This window comes from Sorex fumeus, unplaced genomic scaffold (genome assembly GCF_029834395.1).
Source record: "Sorex fumeus unplaced genomic scaffold, SorFum_2.1 ptg000010l, whole genome shotgun sequence".
Classification (NCBI taxonomy): domain Eukaryota; kingdom Metazoa; phylum Chordata; class Mammalia; order Eulipotyphla; family Soricidae; genus Sorex; species Sorex fumeus.
The window spans coordinates 2,230,709-2,247,624 of NW_026606067.1; the positions used below are offsets into that span (position 1 = coordinate 2,230,709).

At 61.8% G+C, this 16,916-nt stretch overlaps 1 protein-coding gene across 4 annotated transcripts in view; it reads left to right on the plus strand.

Moving 5' to 3' along the window:
* KIF21B (kinesin family member 21B) overlaps nucleotides 1–16,916 on the plus strand; it is a 39,103-nt gene that overhangs the window by 17,161 nt on the left and 5,026 nt on the right. For 2 of the 4 annotated variants that reach the window (XM_056110845.1, XM_056110843.1), the window contains exons 10-29: nucleotides 331–394; nucleotides 511–729; nucleotides 1,044–1,125; nucleotides 1,460–1,577; nucleotides 2,559–2,750; nucleotides 3,679–3,878; nucleotides 6,543–6,650; nucleotides 6,907–6,975; nucleotides 7,284–7,516; nucleotides 7,693–7,840; nucleotides 8,012–8,206; nucleotides 8,320–8,421; nucleotides 9,416–9,581; nucleotides 10,188–10,239; nucleotides 10,357–10,414; nucleotides 10,692–10,897; nucleotides 11,039–11,113; nucleotides 12,929–13,042; nucleotides 14,264–14,302; nucleotides 16,150–16,286. In XM_056110845.1, the coding sequence (XP_055966820.1) occupies nucleotides 331–394; nucleotides 511–729; nucleotides 1,044–1,125; nucleotides 1,460–1,577; nucleotides 2,559–2,750; nucleotides 3,679–3,878; nucleotides 6,543–6,650; nucleotides 6,907–6,975; nucleotides 7,284–7,516; nucleotides 7,693–7,840; nucleotides 8,012–8,206; nucleotides 8,320–8,421; nucleotides 9,416–9,581; nucleotides 10,188–10,239; nucleotides 10,357–10,414; nucleotides 10,692–10,897; nucleotides 11,039–11,113; nucleotides 12,929–13,042; nucleotides 14,264–14,302; nucleotides 16,150–16,286 (2,577 nt within the window). The remainder of the gene's footprint in view (nucleotides 1–330; nucleotides 395–510; nucleotides 730–1,043; nucleotides 1,126–1,459; nucleotides 1,578–2,558; nucleotides 2,751–3,678; nucleotides 3,879–6,542; nucleotides 6,651–6,906; nucleotides 6,976–7,283; nucleotides 7,517–7,692; nucleotides 7,841–8,011; nucleotides 8,207–8,319; nucleotides 8,422–9,415; nucleotides 9,582–10,187; nucleotides 10,240–10,356; nucleotides 10,415–10,691; nucleotides 10,898–11,038; nucleotides 11,114–12,928; nucleotides 13,043–14,263; nucleotides 14,303–16,149; nucleotides 16,287–16,916) is intronic. The other 2 variants (XM_056110846.1, XM_056110844.1) reach the window with 1 other exon arrangement.

Here is a 16,916-nt window from a genome sequence, read left to right on the forward strand (position 1 = left end):
TGCATCTCTGGACCAGTCTTTGCTAGGGGCCTTCTTAGAAAGGCCCTGGGCGCCCCCTGGTGGAGGCTCAGACAGCCGCCACATGTCGCTGGAGGTCCCTTGATAACTGTCTTTTATTGTTTGTTTTGCTTTTGGGATCACACCCAGTGATGCCCAGGTTTTACTCCCGGCTCTGCGCTCAGGGCTCTTTCCAGGCAGGGCTTGAGGGACCACATATGGTGCTGGGGATGGAACCCAGGTGGTATGCAAGCAAGGCAATTGCCCTGCCGCTATATTGTGGCTCCCACCCCCGTTTGTTGTATTTATTGTTGCCCACCTCACCCCCTCCAGGTGATGGCAATGAGGCCATTGGTGCTCTGATCCAGAATTACATCCGGGAGATTGAGGAGCTACGGTGAGTGAGCAATGCATGTTTGGCCCGGTGGGGTGCGGGGGGAGGCTGGGGGAATTGGGGTGCTGCCTGATGGCCTATGAGGTTCACCACCCCCACTTGCTGGCTCGGGCCCACAGGACGAAGCTCCTGGAGAGTGAGGCCATGAATGAGTCGCTCCGCCGCAGTCTCTCCCGGGCCTCGGCTCGGGGCCCCTACTCCCTGGGGACGTCCCCCGCTGCGCCCGCCTTCAGGGGCAGCCCGGTCAGCAGCATGGAGGATGCCACCGAGGTGATCCGCAGGGCCAAGCAGGATCTGGAACGGCTCAAAAAGAAGGAGGTCAGGCAGAGGAGGAAGAGGTGAGGACATGTTCCCCGCCCCAGAGGGCTGCTCTCCATGGAGAGGGACCCCCAGGCCTCCTGAGAGCTCACCCCACATAGTCTCTGGGGCAGAAGCCACCTGACTTCCTCCAGTACTATACTTCCCCCCGGGTTTGGGGGCTGGTTCCCTCTGGGCTGGGAGCTAAGGAACCAGACTCTTCAGTGGAGCAGGAAGCCAGCCCCAACTTTGCCCTGTGAGTGGGAACCCCTCCACCATACCCTTACCAGCCTGCCCACATGCTCATGGCAGGCAGGGGAGCCCCCTAACCTGGCCTCCCTTGCCCTCTGAGCAGCCCAGAGAAGGAGGCGTTCAAAAAGAGGGCAAAGCTCCAACAGGAGAACAGTGAAGAGACAGATGAGAACGAGGCGGAGGAGGTAAGGGGCCCTGCTGCCCCCCCCCCCCCCCAGGTTTCCCCCTCCCCAGCTCCCTGGTGCAGGAGGAGCTGCTTAAGGCCACCCTGGTCATCACGGCCCCTGATGGTCTTCCTTTCCAGTCCCCACCTCAGCCCAGGGGGGCAGGGACTCCAGGCTCTGCTCAAGCTGCGGGGGTGCTGGGTGCTGACCACCAGGCTAGGATGGGCTGCAGGCTGCCCGGTGCCCCCACAAAGTGCAATCTGGACTTGCCTCTGCTCCGGGTCCCCCTCCCGAGGCTGGGCTCAGCCTGAGTGAAGGGGGAGCTGCAGCCCCCTGATTGCTTTGTGGTGCCCAGGAGGAGGAAGAGCGAGATGAGAGTGGCTGTGAGGAGGAGGAGGGCCGCGAGGACGAGGACGAGGACTCAGGCAGCGAGGAGAGCCTGGTGGACTCGGATTCGGACCCCGAGGAGAAAGGTGCGTGGCTGGAGAGGGCCGGGGAGGCTTGGGGAGGGCTTGGGAGGGCCAGGGAGGGCTGGGGAGGGTCAGGGTATATTCAGGAGGGTCGGGGAGGGCTGGGGAGGATCAGGGAGGGCTCAGGAGGGTCAGGGAGGGTCAGGGAGGGCCGGGAGGACTGGGGAGGGTCAGGGAGGACCAGATTGAGCTAGGGAGGGTCAGGGAGGATCAGATCAGGCTGAGGAGGGCCAGGAAGGCTGAGGAGGGTGGGGAGGGTTGGGGGAGGGCTGAGCTGGGCCAGGCTGCCTGTCAGCATCAGGTCCGAGCAGGTGAGGGGCCGACTTGGTGGCAGAAGAGCCGGAACCCAGGTGGGCCGGGCACTGTGTGAGTCTCTTCAACACCGTGGATGCCAGGACACAGGAGGCCAGCGGGCAGCTGTCAGTAATGGGAATGACAGTGACGGCCACAGGAACTGCTGGGCCAGCCTGAACCCCATTCCTACGGCCTGGCCCTTCCATCCTTGCTCACACCCAACCAGTGGCATGGGGCTGCCCCATATCCCCACAGACACAGGGTCACTCATCTGGATGCAGAGCGGGGGGTGACCCCGTCCTTCACAGGGCAGTACTGCCCATGGCTCCCCTGCTGCCCTCGCTGCCCACAGCTGCAGGGCTCCAGGGCCCTGGTACCTCCTCTGGGGATGCCTGGTTCTGTGGCAGAGCAGGGCAGGAGAGGAGCCCCTGAGCCCCCTGCATTTCTGGGGCTGAGCTTTCTGCTCAGTTCCCCTCCCTTTGGCGGCACTGCAGCCTGCCAGAGTTTACATGCCCACACAGCAGCACTGCTGGGCAGGCAGCTCCAGGCCCCAACTGCAGACCCAGGGCTGCCCCTTCTATGCACCCCCTAACTGGGTTTATCATTTCCTTTAGTCTGGGGCACTCAGGGCCCACCTTGCCCTTCCTCTCCTCCCCTTCTGCTGGGTCACGCCTGTCTCTGCTTCCCCAGAGGTGAACTTCCAGGCAGACCTAGCCGACCTGACCTGCGAGATCGAGATCAAGCAAAAGTTGATCGATGAGCTGGAGAACAGCCAGCGGCGGCTGCAGACCCTCAAGCACCAGTATGAGGAGAAGCTGATTCTGCTGCAGAACAAGATAAGGGACACGCAGCTGGAACGCGACCGGGTGCTGCAGAACCTCAGTGAGGACCGCGCTCGCCCACTTCTCGCCCCCCTCTTCAGCGCACTGCCCACCAGCTGTCCGTTCGCATAAGCCGCACCGCGCTCACCCACTCCAGTGCCACACCCACTCACGCAAGCATCATGCTCACCGACGCTAGTGCCATGGCCATTCCAGCCCCACGCCCACCCACTCCAGCATTTTGACCACCAGCTCCAGCACCACACCCTTTCACTCCAGCACCACGCCCACCCGCCCCATAACCACGCTCGCGCACTCGTTGCAGTACCAGGCCCACCCGCTCCAGCATCGTGCCCACCAAACGCTTCCAATCCTGTTCGTTTCTGGGGACTTACCCACCCTTTTGAACCCTGCACTGGTTCCCTTTGGCCCAACCCTGATCCTGTGCTATGGTTTACTGGTTGATTTAATAGTAGTTTCCTTCAATCCCTGGGCACGTGAGCATGACACTCCTCAGCCTCTCTTCCTGCATTCGCTCCCCTGGGCGTTGTCCTCGGGAACTCCCTCCCCCCCTTTTTTTTTTTGCTTTTTTGGGTCACACCGGGCGATGCACAGGGGGTTACTCCTGGTTCATGCACTTAGGAATTACCCCTGGCGGTGCTCAGGGGACCATATGGGATGCTGGGAATCGAACCCAGGTGGTCTGCGTGCAAGGCAAACGCCTTACCTGCAGTGCTAACTCTCCAGCCCCCTCGGTACCCCGTTACACGCCTGCTTCTCCCATTCCCTCCTACTCCTGCCGTCTGCCAGTCGGGCTGTCCGTCGTTCACGCCCTCATGCGTCCAGCGAGCAGCCGCTGACCACGTCTTGGACGACAGCCTTGTCCTAGGAGCTGGGGCTCTACGGGAGGGCGCTGTGGGGCTCCGTGTCGCAGAGGACGCAGTTGGGGGGGAGCCGGGGGCTGGCCCTGACCACGCCCGTGCCCACAGGCACCATGGAGTGCTACACCGAGGAGAAGGCCAACAAGATCAAGGCCGACTACGAGAAGCGGTTGCGCGAGATGAACCGGGACCTGCAGAAGCTGCAGGCGGCGCAGAGGGAGCACGCGCGGCTGCTCAAGAACCAGTCTCGCTACGAGCGGGAGCTCAAGAAGCTGCAGGCCGAGGTGGCCGAGATGAAGAAGGCCAAGGTAGGTGCGGGTGGTCCGAAGGCTTCGCTGGCCTGGCCCTGCTCCCCCCACCGCCCCCCCTTGAAGCACGGTCCTGGGAAAAAAGGCGAGTGGAGGGTCTGCGGCGTGTGCTCAGTGCTGCCCCCAGTGGTGGGGAGACGCCATCACAGCAGCCTCCCCGAGGAAGCATTTGTGCCAATTTTCTAACAGCGGCAGCAAAAACGCTCGTCGTTATCGTTAAATTATATTGCAGTTATAATTTAGAGAGGTTATTGTTGGTGCTGTTTGAGCGCTCTTAGAGGCCAGGCTGAGGCTTGTCCCCATACGTGTGTGTTCTTATCAGCCCCGGGAGAAGCGTCTGGAGTAAGGCCTATTGTCGCCCCCTTCTGTGCCTGAGGGGAAGCAGTGCTCAGGGAGGGTTGGTCCCAGGCCGTGAGACAGAGCTGGGACTGAGCCCCCCAGCCCCGCTGTCTGCCCCATGGTGTGTGTCCTCTGTGGCTCCTTGCACTCCCTCTTGCTGCCATTGTAGAGAGAACTCCATCTCAGGCTGGCCAGGTTTATGGGAGGTGGCCCTGTCTCTGAGCTGAGGCTGTCTGGGGTGCCCCTGTCCCTGAGCCTGCACTGTCCAGGGGTGCCCTTGTCCTTGAGCCTGGGCTTTCTGAGGGTGCCCCTCTCCTAGTGTGGGAGCCGGCCCCTCCGGACCCATCCTACACATGTGTCCTCACCTGGTCCCCCACTCCTACACTCCCAACCTGGCCCTGAGCCCCGAGTGTACCCCCATCTCCACAGCTCAGGGCCAGACCAGGGTGCAGCTCTAGGGATCCCTGGGAGACAGTGTCCTAATGACTGACCAGGTGCAGACAGAGGAGAGAGCCCGGGACTGGGGTGGAGGATGCAGTCTGTAGGGGAGGGGAGAGGTGGCAGGCAGGCTGACCACCTCTGTCTCTGTTTGCCCCTACCATACATCCAGGGGCTCCAGGGTTGGACCAGGGGCGAGAAAGCACCCCCCGCATACACACACACACACACACACACACACACACTCACGCATGCACACATGCACACACACACACACACACACACACACACACACACACCAGGGCTCTAGTGCCCTCTGGCGGTGTAGCCGGGAAGCATATCTGTGCCCCGTTTTCCCCACCAGCGGTGGGAGGTCTCGTCTGGCCCTCATGCAGCCTCCGTGGTCCCCCACTGATGCCTCTTCAGGGTGCTTACACTGTTCAGCCTTCGTGGGGCCTAGCAAGAGAGAACCCCAGAACACTCTGGGGACAGAGGCCTCATATGTGTCCCTGAACCTCAGTCCTAGGGGTGAGGTGCCCCTCAGCCAGGTGCCATCAAACTGCTCTTGAGAGCCCAGGCCAGAGGTTGAAGACACCCTCTGGGGTCCCCTGAGGTTCTCTGCAAGGAAAGAGGGTCCAGCAGTTGAGGCTTCTACCTGGAAGCCTGAGAGCTGGTGTGTGAGACACCTGACCCCAGAGTTTGGCTGCTGGCCAACCCCTACTTCCCTGACCAATCTCAGCGTCCATCAGGTGGGCCCACAGTGTTCTCGGGTGTGCTGCAGAGGGGACACCGCCTTGGACTGCGGACCTGTGGAATAATGTTGCTCTCAGCACCAGTGTCTCGGGCCCAGGCTGTGTCCACCCATTCTCTAAGGCTTCATGGTTACCCTGGCAGCTAGGGTGGATATGCCTCTTAGGAACTAAAACTCCAGGCCCAGCTCTGTCAGTTCGTGTTTTTCCCTTGCCCGGACCCCAGTCCACTGGGTGGTCAGGGTCGATGCCTGTGCGGCCTCAGTGGTAAGCTCAGAACCTCACACTGGCTCTGGGTACTGAGAAGTCACCAAGGCATCTTCCATTCCTTCTTGCTGGCTCCCTATGGGCAGGACCCTGCCATGAACTCTCAATCCTGCACTTGCTGGACAAGCACTTTAGCCCTGAGTCACCTTCCAGGCCTCTGCGCCCGCTTTAGGCAAGACTGGTCTCTAGGATTCCTGATCCCTCATCCTGATCCCTGAGACCAGGAGCAGGGCCCCGCTGTCTTGCCTGCAGATCAGCGCTAGTCGAGCCTATCCACTGGGCAAGAGCTGGCTCCTGTGTCCAGGGACGTTTCCTCTGCTGACCCACCCAGGGCACACTGCTGCCCAGAAGGGGGTGGGGTGGGCCAGCTCCCCGGAAGGTGGAGAAAGCCTGTGGTGCTTACCCTCAGCCAGGGGCGCGGGGCTGAGGAACGGGGTGGGGTGTGATGACTTGAGGCGACCACGTGGGCTGGTCCTAGCCACACTGGGCTGCTGTCACTGCCCGTCACCTGCTGGCTAACAGCCCTGTGTCCAGGGTCCTCTTGGCTTTTCCCTAAACAGGAAGGGTTGGGCCTGGCTCTCTGGGTCACCTTGTGGCCAGCATATGGCCTGGCCTGTCCCTCATCCCCAATGAGCAGCACTGGTTTGGGGGCTGCACCTGGTAGTTACCTGGACTCTGGCTCTGATGCCCCACTCCTTGGCCCATCACCCAGGAGCAGGTCTCGAATGCCCAGACCCAGGGCCTGTGCTTTGGGCATGGACCAGCAGTGGGGCCCAGGGTGGGTTGGACTTGGGGAAGCGGCCATTCCTGGGGGCTGGGGCGTGGTCGTGCCCCAGCCTGGCCTCACCGCCACCGCCGCTGCCTGCGCCAGGTGGCGCTGATGAAGCAGATGCGGGAGGAGCAGCAGAGGCGGCGGCTGGTGGAGACCAAACGGAACCGCGAGATCGCGCAGCTCAAGAAGGAGCATCGGCGGCAGGAGGTGAGGGCGCCTGCCCCCCCCCCCCCACCTGCCGCAGCCCCCCGCTGGGATGGGGAGTGGGTGCCGGGTGGGGCAGGCTGGGGGGCAGCTGCCCGGTCCTGCTCGGGGTGCTGCCGACCAGCAGGGTGCTGGTCCAGGATACCTCCCTGGGGACTGTCCCTGCAGAGAGGGGCCAGCGTCTGGGTCCCCTGGCCCCGGAGGGGTTTGGGGGGTGGGCTCAGCATCAGCCCTGCCTCTCTTCTCCCCCCAATCGTAGTTTCAAATCCGAGCGCTGGAGTCCCAGAAGCGGCAGCAGGAAATGGTGCTAAGGAGGAAGACACAGGAGGTGAGAGAGAGCCCCTGCTGCCCCCCACGGCCCGAGGCGGTGGTCCCAGCCCCCCAGACTGACTTGCTGTTCATGCGCTTGGCAGATGCGTTGAGTGAGACCTGGTGAGGGGTTTTTCTCTAGAAAGGCCCAGGAGGGCCGTGAGCGGCAGGTCAGGCGTGGGGAGGGGCAGGGCCCAGCAGGGATTCTTGGTCTCCGAAGTGGACAGGGCGCCCCATACTCATCCTCTGCTTCCCCCCGCCCGGGACCTTCCCGCACCCAATCCCAGACTGCGCCCTGCTCCTAAGGACACTTTCTCCGGCCCCCAGGTGACTGCTCTGAGGCGTCTGGCCAAGCCCATGTCTGAGCGGGTAGCAGGGCGCGCGGGGCCCAAGCCCCCCATGCTGGACTCAGGGGCTGAGGTGTCAGCCAGCACCACCTCGTCCGAGGCCGAGTCGGGGGCGCGCTCTGTCTCCAGCATCGTGCGCCAGTGGAACCGCAAGATCAACCACTTCCTGGGGGACCAACCCGCACCCACGGTCAACGGCGCTCGCCCTGCTAGGTGAGGGGGACACAGGGCTGCCCTGGCTGCAGCCGTGGGGGCGGGTGGAAGTCAGCGGGGCGCAGGACCCGGGAGACACAGACGGGAAGTTGAGGTTGAGGGCGTCGTGGGCAGGCCAGGTAGGGTGGGGGTCGGAGCCCAGAGGCTGAGCCGGCCCCACCCAGTCCCGTCTCCAGAAAGAAGTTCCAGAAGAAAGGGGCCAGCCAGAGCTTCAGCAAGGCGGCCAGGCTCAAGTGGCAGTCCCTGGAGCGGCGCATCATCGGCATCGTCATGCAGAGAATGACCCTCGTCAACCTGGAGGCTGACATGGAGCGGCTTATCAAGGTGGGCCCCCGGTGGGCTCCGACTGACTCTTGGGCTCCCCCGTCCCCACGCCGACTCAACTCTGGCCCCTCTCTCTGCCCGGTTCCTTCTGCCTGCTCTGGAGTGCAGAGGGGCGGAAGGAGGCGGGGAGCAGGCCGGGCAGCACCCTAAGGCGCCCTTTCCTGCCCCCAGAAAAGGGAGGAGCTGTTCCTCCTGCAAGAGGCGCTGCGGAGAAAGCGGGAGCGGCTGCAGGCCGAGAGCCCCGAGGAGGAGAAGGGGCTGCAGGAGCTGGCGGAGGAGATCGAGGTGCTGGCGGCCAACATCGACTACATCAACGACAGCATCACGGACTGCCAGGCCACCATCGTGCAGCTGGAGGAGACCAAGGTCGGGCCACGGGGATGGAGGGGGGAGGCGGGGAGGGGCAGAGAAGTGGCGGCCCCCCCCCCTGACCTGGGTGTGCCCTCCCGCCTCCCTCCCTGCCTGCCTTCCGGTCCTAGGAGGAGCTGGACTCCACGGACACCTCAGTGGTCATCAGCTCCTGCTCCCTGGCCGAAGCCCGCCTCCTGCTGGACAACTTCCTCAAGGCGTCCATTGACAAGGTGGGCAGGCTGCAGGGTCCCCGTCCCGTCCCCTTCCCCATCATCAGGACTTCACTAATAGGCCAGGGCAAGCAAGCCGCTCACCTCTCGGCCGTGGATTCCGAGATGATGGGGTGATGACAGCACCAGCCTAATGCCCGACCGAGTGGCTTTAAGGGGGGGTGATGCATGCCCATGGGTTGGGCCCCATGCCCGGCTCACTGCGGGGTCTCCATTACAGGGGTCCCTGTGCATCACCCCCCGTTCAGTTGATGATCCGTGGGGCCGGAGGGAGGGGTAGAGTGTGGCAGAGTGTGAGAGTGTCAGGGAGTGTCAAGAGACAGACAGATGGACAGACAGACCAAGCACAGCCCACCCAGGAGGGTTGGCACTGACTGTCCCTTGGAGTCTCTGTTGCTCCTGTCAACAGAGGTGACAGCATGTCTTTGGGGACATGGGGGCACATCGGGTGCCTGTGACCCTGGAAAGAGGCGGGAGAGTCCCTTCTGGACATTGCTGGGGTCCCCCCGAAGGGTGTGCCCTGGGAGTGCAAGTCTGCCAGGACAAGCCCAGGTGTGGGGGTGTGCACACATCTCAGTCATTGTCACTGGGGGTTCACGAGGCAGGGGTGGGCAGGAAGCTCTCTTGGCTTGTGGACATCGTCCTCCCCCCATGCCTTCCCTCTGCATAGCTGTGTCCTGAGACACAGCCACATCATGCAGTAAGATTAGCCCTGGACCCCTGGCTCTGTAAAGGCCCGTCTCCGAACAGCCTCGCACTGAGGTACTGAAGATTAGACTTCAGCACACGAATATGGGCCCCTGGCTCAGCCCAGAACAGGGCCTTCTGGACTATGCGTCTGAGGGAAGATTCAGGGTCCCAGGTTCGGCCTGTGGGGGGTACAGGGGTGCCCCAAGGTTAGAGGGGACCGCTCCAGCCTCCTTGCTGGGAGCCAGTTGTGTGAGGGCGGAGACAGACGCCCACAGTCTGACCCTGGCCTGGTTCCTGCTCGCAGGGGCTGCAGGTAGCCCAGAAGGAGGCGCAGATCCGGCTGCTGGAGGGGCGGCTCAGGCAGACGGACCTCGCCGGCGCCTCGCAGAACCACCTGCTCCTTGACGCCCTGCGGGAGAAGGCTGAGGCGCACCCCGAGCTGCAGGCCCTCCTCTACAACGTGCAGCAGGGTATGCGGGTGCATATTGCATGTGGACACGGAGCCATGAGAGCACGGGGTGTGTGTGTGCATGGAGTGCCTGAGCCTGCGTGTGCATGTAGATGTGTACATGGAGTCCACGAGTGTACATGTGTGGGTGCATTCGTGGGCACATATGCACAGTGTGGGGATGAAAATGGGTGCGGGGGCTGGAGCGATAGCACAGTGGGTAAGGCGTTTGCCTCACACGTGACTGACTCAAGTTCGATTCCCAGCATCCCATATGGTCCCTCATGCACCACCAGGAGGAATTCCTGAGTGCAGAGCCCGGAGTAATCCCTGAGCATTGCTGGGTGTGACCCAAAAAGGAAAAAAATGGGGTGCGGGTGTGCACATGTGGGTACACACGGGGTGGGATGTGCAGGGTGCAGTGTGCATGCAGGGCGCTGGAATACAGCTGTGCTGAGGGTCTTTGCAGCCCCTTGGTATCCCTGTGCTTCCCTCTGGGGAGAACTTCCCAGAACTCCCAAGAAGCCCATGTTGATCCCTTGAGTTTTGGGGAGGAGAGGAGGAAGCAGTCTCCTTCGCTCGCTCTGGGGGGCGCTCACCACCCTGCCTCCTGCCCTCTGTCCCACAGAGAATGGCTATGCCAGCACCGATGAGGAGATCTCAGAGTTCTCCGAGGGGAGGTGAGAGCTGGGGCTCGGGGGGAGGGCGCGACTGAGCTGGGATTTGGGGACCCAAAGTCTGAGTGCCAGAGCACAGGCTATGCGGATCCTGACGCATCCCACATCCTTCTTCCTCAGTTTCTCCCAGTCATTTACCATGAAAGGCTCCACCAGCCATGATGATTTCAAGTTCAAGGTGAGCCCTCTGGAAGACAGAAGGCGGGTCCGTGTGCGGCCCCCCAGGCTGCCTGTAACTGGAATGTGGGTGCAGGGAAGGCTTCCCTTGGAGTTGGCGTAGACAGAAGGAGAAGGCGAGGTGTACTGGGCTTGCCTGGTTCCAGTAAGAACCATTTTCCTCTGCTTGGGATTCCCCAGGTGTCTTGAAAGCATCCCTTCCACGAAGGGGACCACTTCCTTTTTAGATTTTCCCCATCCCGCGGGGACATGGGTCCAACCCAGACGTTTCTTTACAGGGGGAGCCCCGCCTATCAGCGCAGATGAAGGCGGTGTCCGCTGAGTGCCTGGGACCCCCGCTGGACATCTCCACCAAGAACATCACCAAGTCCCTGGCCTCCCTCGTGGAGATCAAAGAGGACGCGGTGGGTTTCTCCGTGCGCGACCCCTACTACCGGGACAAAGTCTCCCGCACCATCAGCCTGCCCACCCGCGGGAACACCTTGTAAGTGGGAGCAGTCCAGGGGGGCAGGGAAGGGGCGGGACAGAGGTGGGAAGGGGGCGGGGCCTGGGCGGTCCAGGGTGGGCTGGGGATAGGGTGGGGCGGTGGGGGGCAGGCCCCGCCTCACTGCTCCCTCTGCGGCAGCCCCCGCCAGTCCCGAGGTGCTGACAAATCCCCGCTGACCCGCCGGAAGTCCTACGACCGAGGGCAGCCCATCAGGTGAGCTCATGTCCTGGCGTCCACTCTGCAGCACTGCTGGTCACTGTTGGTTCTGGGCCGGGGTGACCTAGTGGTTCTGCTCCTCCCACCCATCAGCTTCTCAGCTCAGAGAAGCGTCTCTTCCTGTCTCCAGAGGCATCACGAACTGGGGGGGAGGGGGGATGCCCCTGACCCTAAATGTGTGGCCAGCACGGCTGGGCAGTGATGGGAACTGGGCGCTGCTTGGGCCGCTCCCTGTGGTGCTGGGGTACCCTGCGGGCTGGGACGGGTCCCACTCCTGTATGCAAAGCTTGTGCTCCAGCCCTTTGAGCCGGCTCCCCAGCCCAACTGGAGCCTTTGAAAGTCCTTGTCATGTGAGACGAGAGGAGTGTAGAGGTTGATGTTTGGGTTTTGTTTGGGGGCCACACCCAGTTGTGTCCAAGGCAGGTTCTGGGGATATTTGGTGCCAGGGATTGAAACCGGGTCTGCCAGAGCAAGGCAGGTGCCCTCCCCGCTGTGCTATGGCTCCAGCCCCGGAGTGTGGATTTTAAAGAGAGGACAGGGAGAGGAGGGCAGGGGGAGCCCAGGCCGCTGCAGACCCCACCGTGCCTCTGTGGGTGACTTGGGCCACACAAAAATATTTGTCAGAGAGGCTTGGGGAAACCCCTGGGTAAGATTGGCTTCAGAGGGCCTGGCAGGGGAACACTGCGGGGGAGGACAGGCATCTGATAGCTGTGGGGTCCCAGACCCCTGCACCCCTGAGCTCAGAGAACACAGCTCAGAGGCGGGGGAGGCAGTGCAACTCGCTCAACTGTGCAACGGGAGAATCAGGCTGAACTGACTGAGAAGTCTCCAAAGAGAGGAGGGGCCCAGTGGTTTCAGAGTGGGACCAGGGTCACGCATTTCTCTGTGTTCTTGGCAGTCGCTCTGTCTTGCCCCGGATGCCACAGCAACCGCTGAGTCCAGAGCCGGCAAGGGCTCCTTCAAGCCTCCTCTCCCTGGGTTTGGTGGATCCACACGCACCCCCATTTGACGTGGGCCCTGCCCAAGTTTAGTAGCTACTGCTCACTGCTGCGGGCCGCTTGGCTCAGCCGGGCATCGGCTCTTACCCCGGTCCCACGTTCTCTTCCCTTGCATTTTCTCCACGAGGCACACACCAGTGACATCCACAAAACACACAACAAGAACAACAACAACAAAACACATAATGCAGAGAAAAGGGGCCGGAGAGATAGCAGAACACATAGGCACTCGTGTTGCACACAGCCAACCTGGGTTTGCTCCTGTGCCCCACGGGGTCCCCTCAGCACCACCAGGAGGGGTCCCTGAGCACAGAGCCAGGAGTAAGTCCTGAGCACAGCAAGGTGTGACCCCCCAAATCAAAAGAAAATAAATAAAGGAACCACTCCCAGACTTTCTTGTGAACCAGATTGTAGGAAAGGGAATCTGGGACTGACTCTGTCGCATGTCCATCCGGGGACCGTAACCCCACAGAGCACCAGGGCCTTTGGGATTACAGATGCATTTTAACCAGGGCTAGAGAGATAGTAGAGCAGGGTAGGCATTTGCCTTGCACGTTGCTGACCCGGGTTCAATCCCCAGCACCAGGTATGGTCCCCCGAGCCTTCTAGGTGTGAACCCTGAGCTCAGAGCCAGGAGCAAGCCCTGAACACTGCCGGGTGTGGCCCCCAAACCAAAATGATAATAATAGAACAAATGTACTTTAATCACAAGGTGGGAACTCGGGGTGTGGACACAGCGCTCCAAGGATGAGGGGTGTAGAGCGGCGGGCAGGTGCGGCCACTCACGGGGGCTGCTCTCTGTCCCACTCTCCAGGTCCACGGATGTGGGATTCACGCCACCCTCATCCCCTCCCACTCGGCCCCGAAATGACCGCAATGTGTTCTCCCGGCTCACCAGTAACCAGAGCCAGGGGTCCGCGCTGGACAAGTAAGAGCGGGGGTTAGGGGCCGGGGGTGGAGCTCACCTGGGCTGGCCCTGGAGGGATGGGGCCTTTCTCTTGGCATCTCTGCCCACCGAGTCCTGATCTGGACTCTTCCCTCCCCCAGCATGCAGTGCGCTCTGGACAGGGCAAGGGAGAAGTGCCAGGGATGGGGTCAGGGGGGATCGTGGCGGTGAGGTCAGGTGATTCCTGGCCCCTGGGACTCTCCCCAGAGCCCCTCTGAGTGCTCACCCGAGGTTCTGGGGACCCGCAGAATGAGACCCCCTTCTCACCCAGCCTTTCTGAAAAGCACGTGGCTGCCAGCCACTGGCTTTCGTCCACCTTGAGAGGCTACTCGAGCCCCACTGTGAGGTGGTGTAGGAGTCCCGCCCAGCCATGACACTTGTCCTGATCCCTGTGCCAGGGGAGGAGACTCCGGGGAGGGGGGCAGCTTAGACCCAGGGTCTCTGACACAGGGGGAGGACCCCATTGGGGTTGTCCTCTGCTCTCCCGCTCTCTCCAACTTCCTGTGACCCCAGTGGGCCACGCTCTAGGCTACCCAGTGGGGTCAGTGCCATCTTTAGGGAAGTGTAGAGAGGACCTAGAAGGGGGTGTTTCTGTGTGTCGGGGCATGGGGAGTGCCCCTTCTCTGAGAGGCTCTGGGTCCCGCAGGCGACCTTTCTCAGAAACTTTGGGATGGGGGGTTCTGGCCACGCCAGCCTGGTGGTCTTCCGGACCCTGAGTCTATTCGTGCCAGGCCTCAGCAGCCCTGGAGTGTGCCAGCCTGCCACAGGCGTGAACCCACAGGCCTCGAGGTGCTGCAGGGGCCGCGGGAGGGGCGGGCAGCAGGTTAGGAGAGGCCAGCGATGGGGCAGGGCGCCCCACAGGGCAGACAGAGGCTTGGGACAGCAAATGGCCACGACCTTCTCCCCGAGTGAGGGCTGGCGCCTCCCCCCCGACACCCCTCTCTTCACACCTGTTAGCTGCGGCACCCCGGTGTCCCGCTCCTGGGGGCGTCCACGGCTCCCCTGCCAGCCTGCCCCCCAACCCCCACTGCTCTCCTTGAGCAAGCAAGCACCCTGACCCTCTGCTTCTCTCCGCCCCCCCCGGGAGAATAACCCGCCCTCTGACCTCTCCCCTGCTCCTCCTGCCTCTGCCCCTCCTCCCTCCGTGCACCCCCTCTCGCCCCCTAATCGCCCCCTAATCCAGCTAATTTTCTGCCTTCCCAGGTCTGATGACAGCGACTCCTCTTTGTCGGAGGTCCTGAGGTACACACAGAATGGCTCTCGCGTGTGCGCCCCCAGCTCGCTCGCTCTCCTCTCTGCCCCGCCCCCTGCCTGAGCCCTAGTCCTCAGCATGCCGCCCTCCCTTCCCACATCCCCACCCCCAGGGGTGCCGCATGGTCTCGGGAGCTGGGCCTGGGGAGGGGACGCAGCTGCTCGCCCCAGGCTGGCCCTCTCCCCCAGGGCCCTGCACAGCCCCCCACTCTCTGGCATCATGGGCTTGGACGTGTGCCCCTCTGGGTGCCCCCGCAGGGGAAAGGCCATCCCCCACTTCTCCGGGCATGCGCTGTCCCCTGACTCTCCACAGTCACCTCTTGCTTGTCCTCACGGTCATGGCCAGGCCCAAGCCCCGCTCAGGGAGGGGGCAGCTGTGACGCTTAAGGGGCCATTTGTGCTGGCGTGACATTGGCCAGCCTGATTGAGCCCTGGAAACTGACCCTGGGGGTCTGCGTCTAGGGAGAGGAGAATGCTCCTCCCCCACAAAGCTCACAGCATGCGGGCAGCCCAGGGCAGGTCCCTCCTGCCCTCCAGGAGAAGCACCTTTGTCTCTGGGCATTCTTGGAGGACTCTGGGTGCACGCGTGGCCTATAGCACCTCATTCCCACAGGGACCCGGGGGGGACCGGGACCTGAAAGGGCTCAAGTCCTTTGTACAAGTGACAGTCCCGGGTCTGACCATGTGGTACAGAGGGGGCGCGTGTGAGTGTGTGAGAGTATTATGACCGTGTGTATGTGTGTAAGATTGTATGAGTATGTGCATGCAAGCATCAGTCTGAGTATGTGTGTGATAGTGTGACTGTATATGTGTACATATGTGTTTGTGCATGTATGTGAGTGGGTGTGTGAGTGTATGTGTGGAGAGGTGATTGTAATTGTGTGTGCGCTTATGCGAGAATGAGAGTATGTGGGCTGGAGCAATAGCACAGCGGGTAGGGCATTTGCCTTGCATGTGGCTGACCCGGGTTCAATTCCCAGCATCCCATATGTCCCCCTGAGCACCGCCAGGGATAATTTCTGAGTACAGAGCCAAGAGTGACCCCTGTGCTTTGCCAGGTGCGACCCAGAAAGCAAAAAAAAAAAAAAAAAGAGAGTGTGTGTGAATGTGGTTGTGTGTATGGGTGGATGTGTGCATGCATTTGTGTGCATCTATGCGGGTATGCAAGGGTGAGTATGAGTTTACGTGTGAATGGATGGATATCTGTGTATATATGTGTGCTTATGCATGACTGAGCATGTTGTGTGTGAGTGTGTGGATGGATGATCATGATGATCGTGTGTGTGAGTGTACTTACATGATAGCATATGTGAGTGTGTGGGTACTTACACTATAGCACAAGTGTGTGGATGGGTGGTCCTGTGTGTGTACTTACGTGATAGTACGAGTGTGCATGGTGTGTGTAGATGTGTGATCATGTGAGTGTGTGTGTGTGTGTATGTGCATTCTTGGGAGCCCCTCAGGCAGTCACTCACAGGTACCCCAAGCCAGGGCTGCCTGGGGCCACCTTAGCATTCTCTCTGCACCTTGGCCTCAGCTGGATTTACCTGGCATTGGTGAGCTGTGACCCCGAGGCCTGAGCACTGCACAGGGGGCCTGGCCGCGTCTGAGTCTTCAATCATGCAGGTTCAGGGGACTTGGGGACAGGGCCTGACTCAGTGTGGGCCCGAGAGCTTGGCATGTCTCCATGCCCAGACGTGCTAGGCCCTGCTGGTGTCTGGAGTCTCCCCAGGAGACCCTCGTCCCTTCTCCATCCGTTGCCCTCGTGCGTGCCTTGCTCAGCCTGGCTGGGTCCCGTGCACTGACAGACTGCCCTTCTCTCCCTCTCTCCCGGGAAGGGGCATCATCTCGCCTATCGGAGGAGCCAAGGGCACACGGACAGCCCCGCTGCAGTGTGTCTCCGTGGCCGAGGGCCACAGCAAGCCCATCCTCTGCCTGGACGCCACCGACGAGCTGCTCTTCACAGGCTCCAAAGGTGAGTGGCACCAGCTGCCTTGGGGTAGGGTCCCCTGGGCATCAGCCTGTTCCCCAAGGGGCCCGGAGGAGGCCCCTGTTGCCTGGCCCTCTGCCTCCTCCTTTCCTCTGTGTGACTCAGTGGCCCCATCAGCACTTCCTCTTGTGCTTCCCTTGGAAACTCTAGGAAGCTTCTCAGGGACCCCTGTCTCCCTGCCCTCAATGTCCTCCCCTCCGGACCCCTGATTTCCAGCCTTGCCTTTTGGCCAAGCCATGCGAGGGTCTCAGTAGCTGCCCCAGAGTCTCGGTGGCGTCCCCTCCGCTCTGGTGTCAGAACGGCTGGGGACAGACAGCCTGCCCGGCGAGTGTGTGCAGTCCCCGGAAGCTGCATTCTGAGACGCGCCTCCCTAGGAAGCCAGTCACCGTGCACATACCCACTGTCCTTTCACAAACCTGAATGCTGCTCTGTTGTCCCTGGGGGGCTTGCTGGCCTGAGGTCCATCGCCATGATGGAACACCGCTTGCTCCTTCGCTGCCAGGACAGCAGTTACAGGGAGGGGCTGCCACTGGTTTCTTGTGAGGGCACCAAGAGTGCTCCATGGCCAGGGCCAGCTGTGCATGGTCAGTGGTGTTCAGGGGTTACCAGGACTCT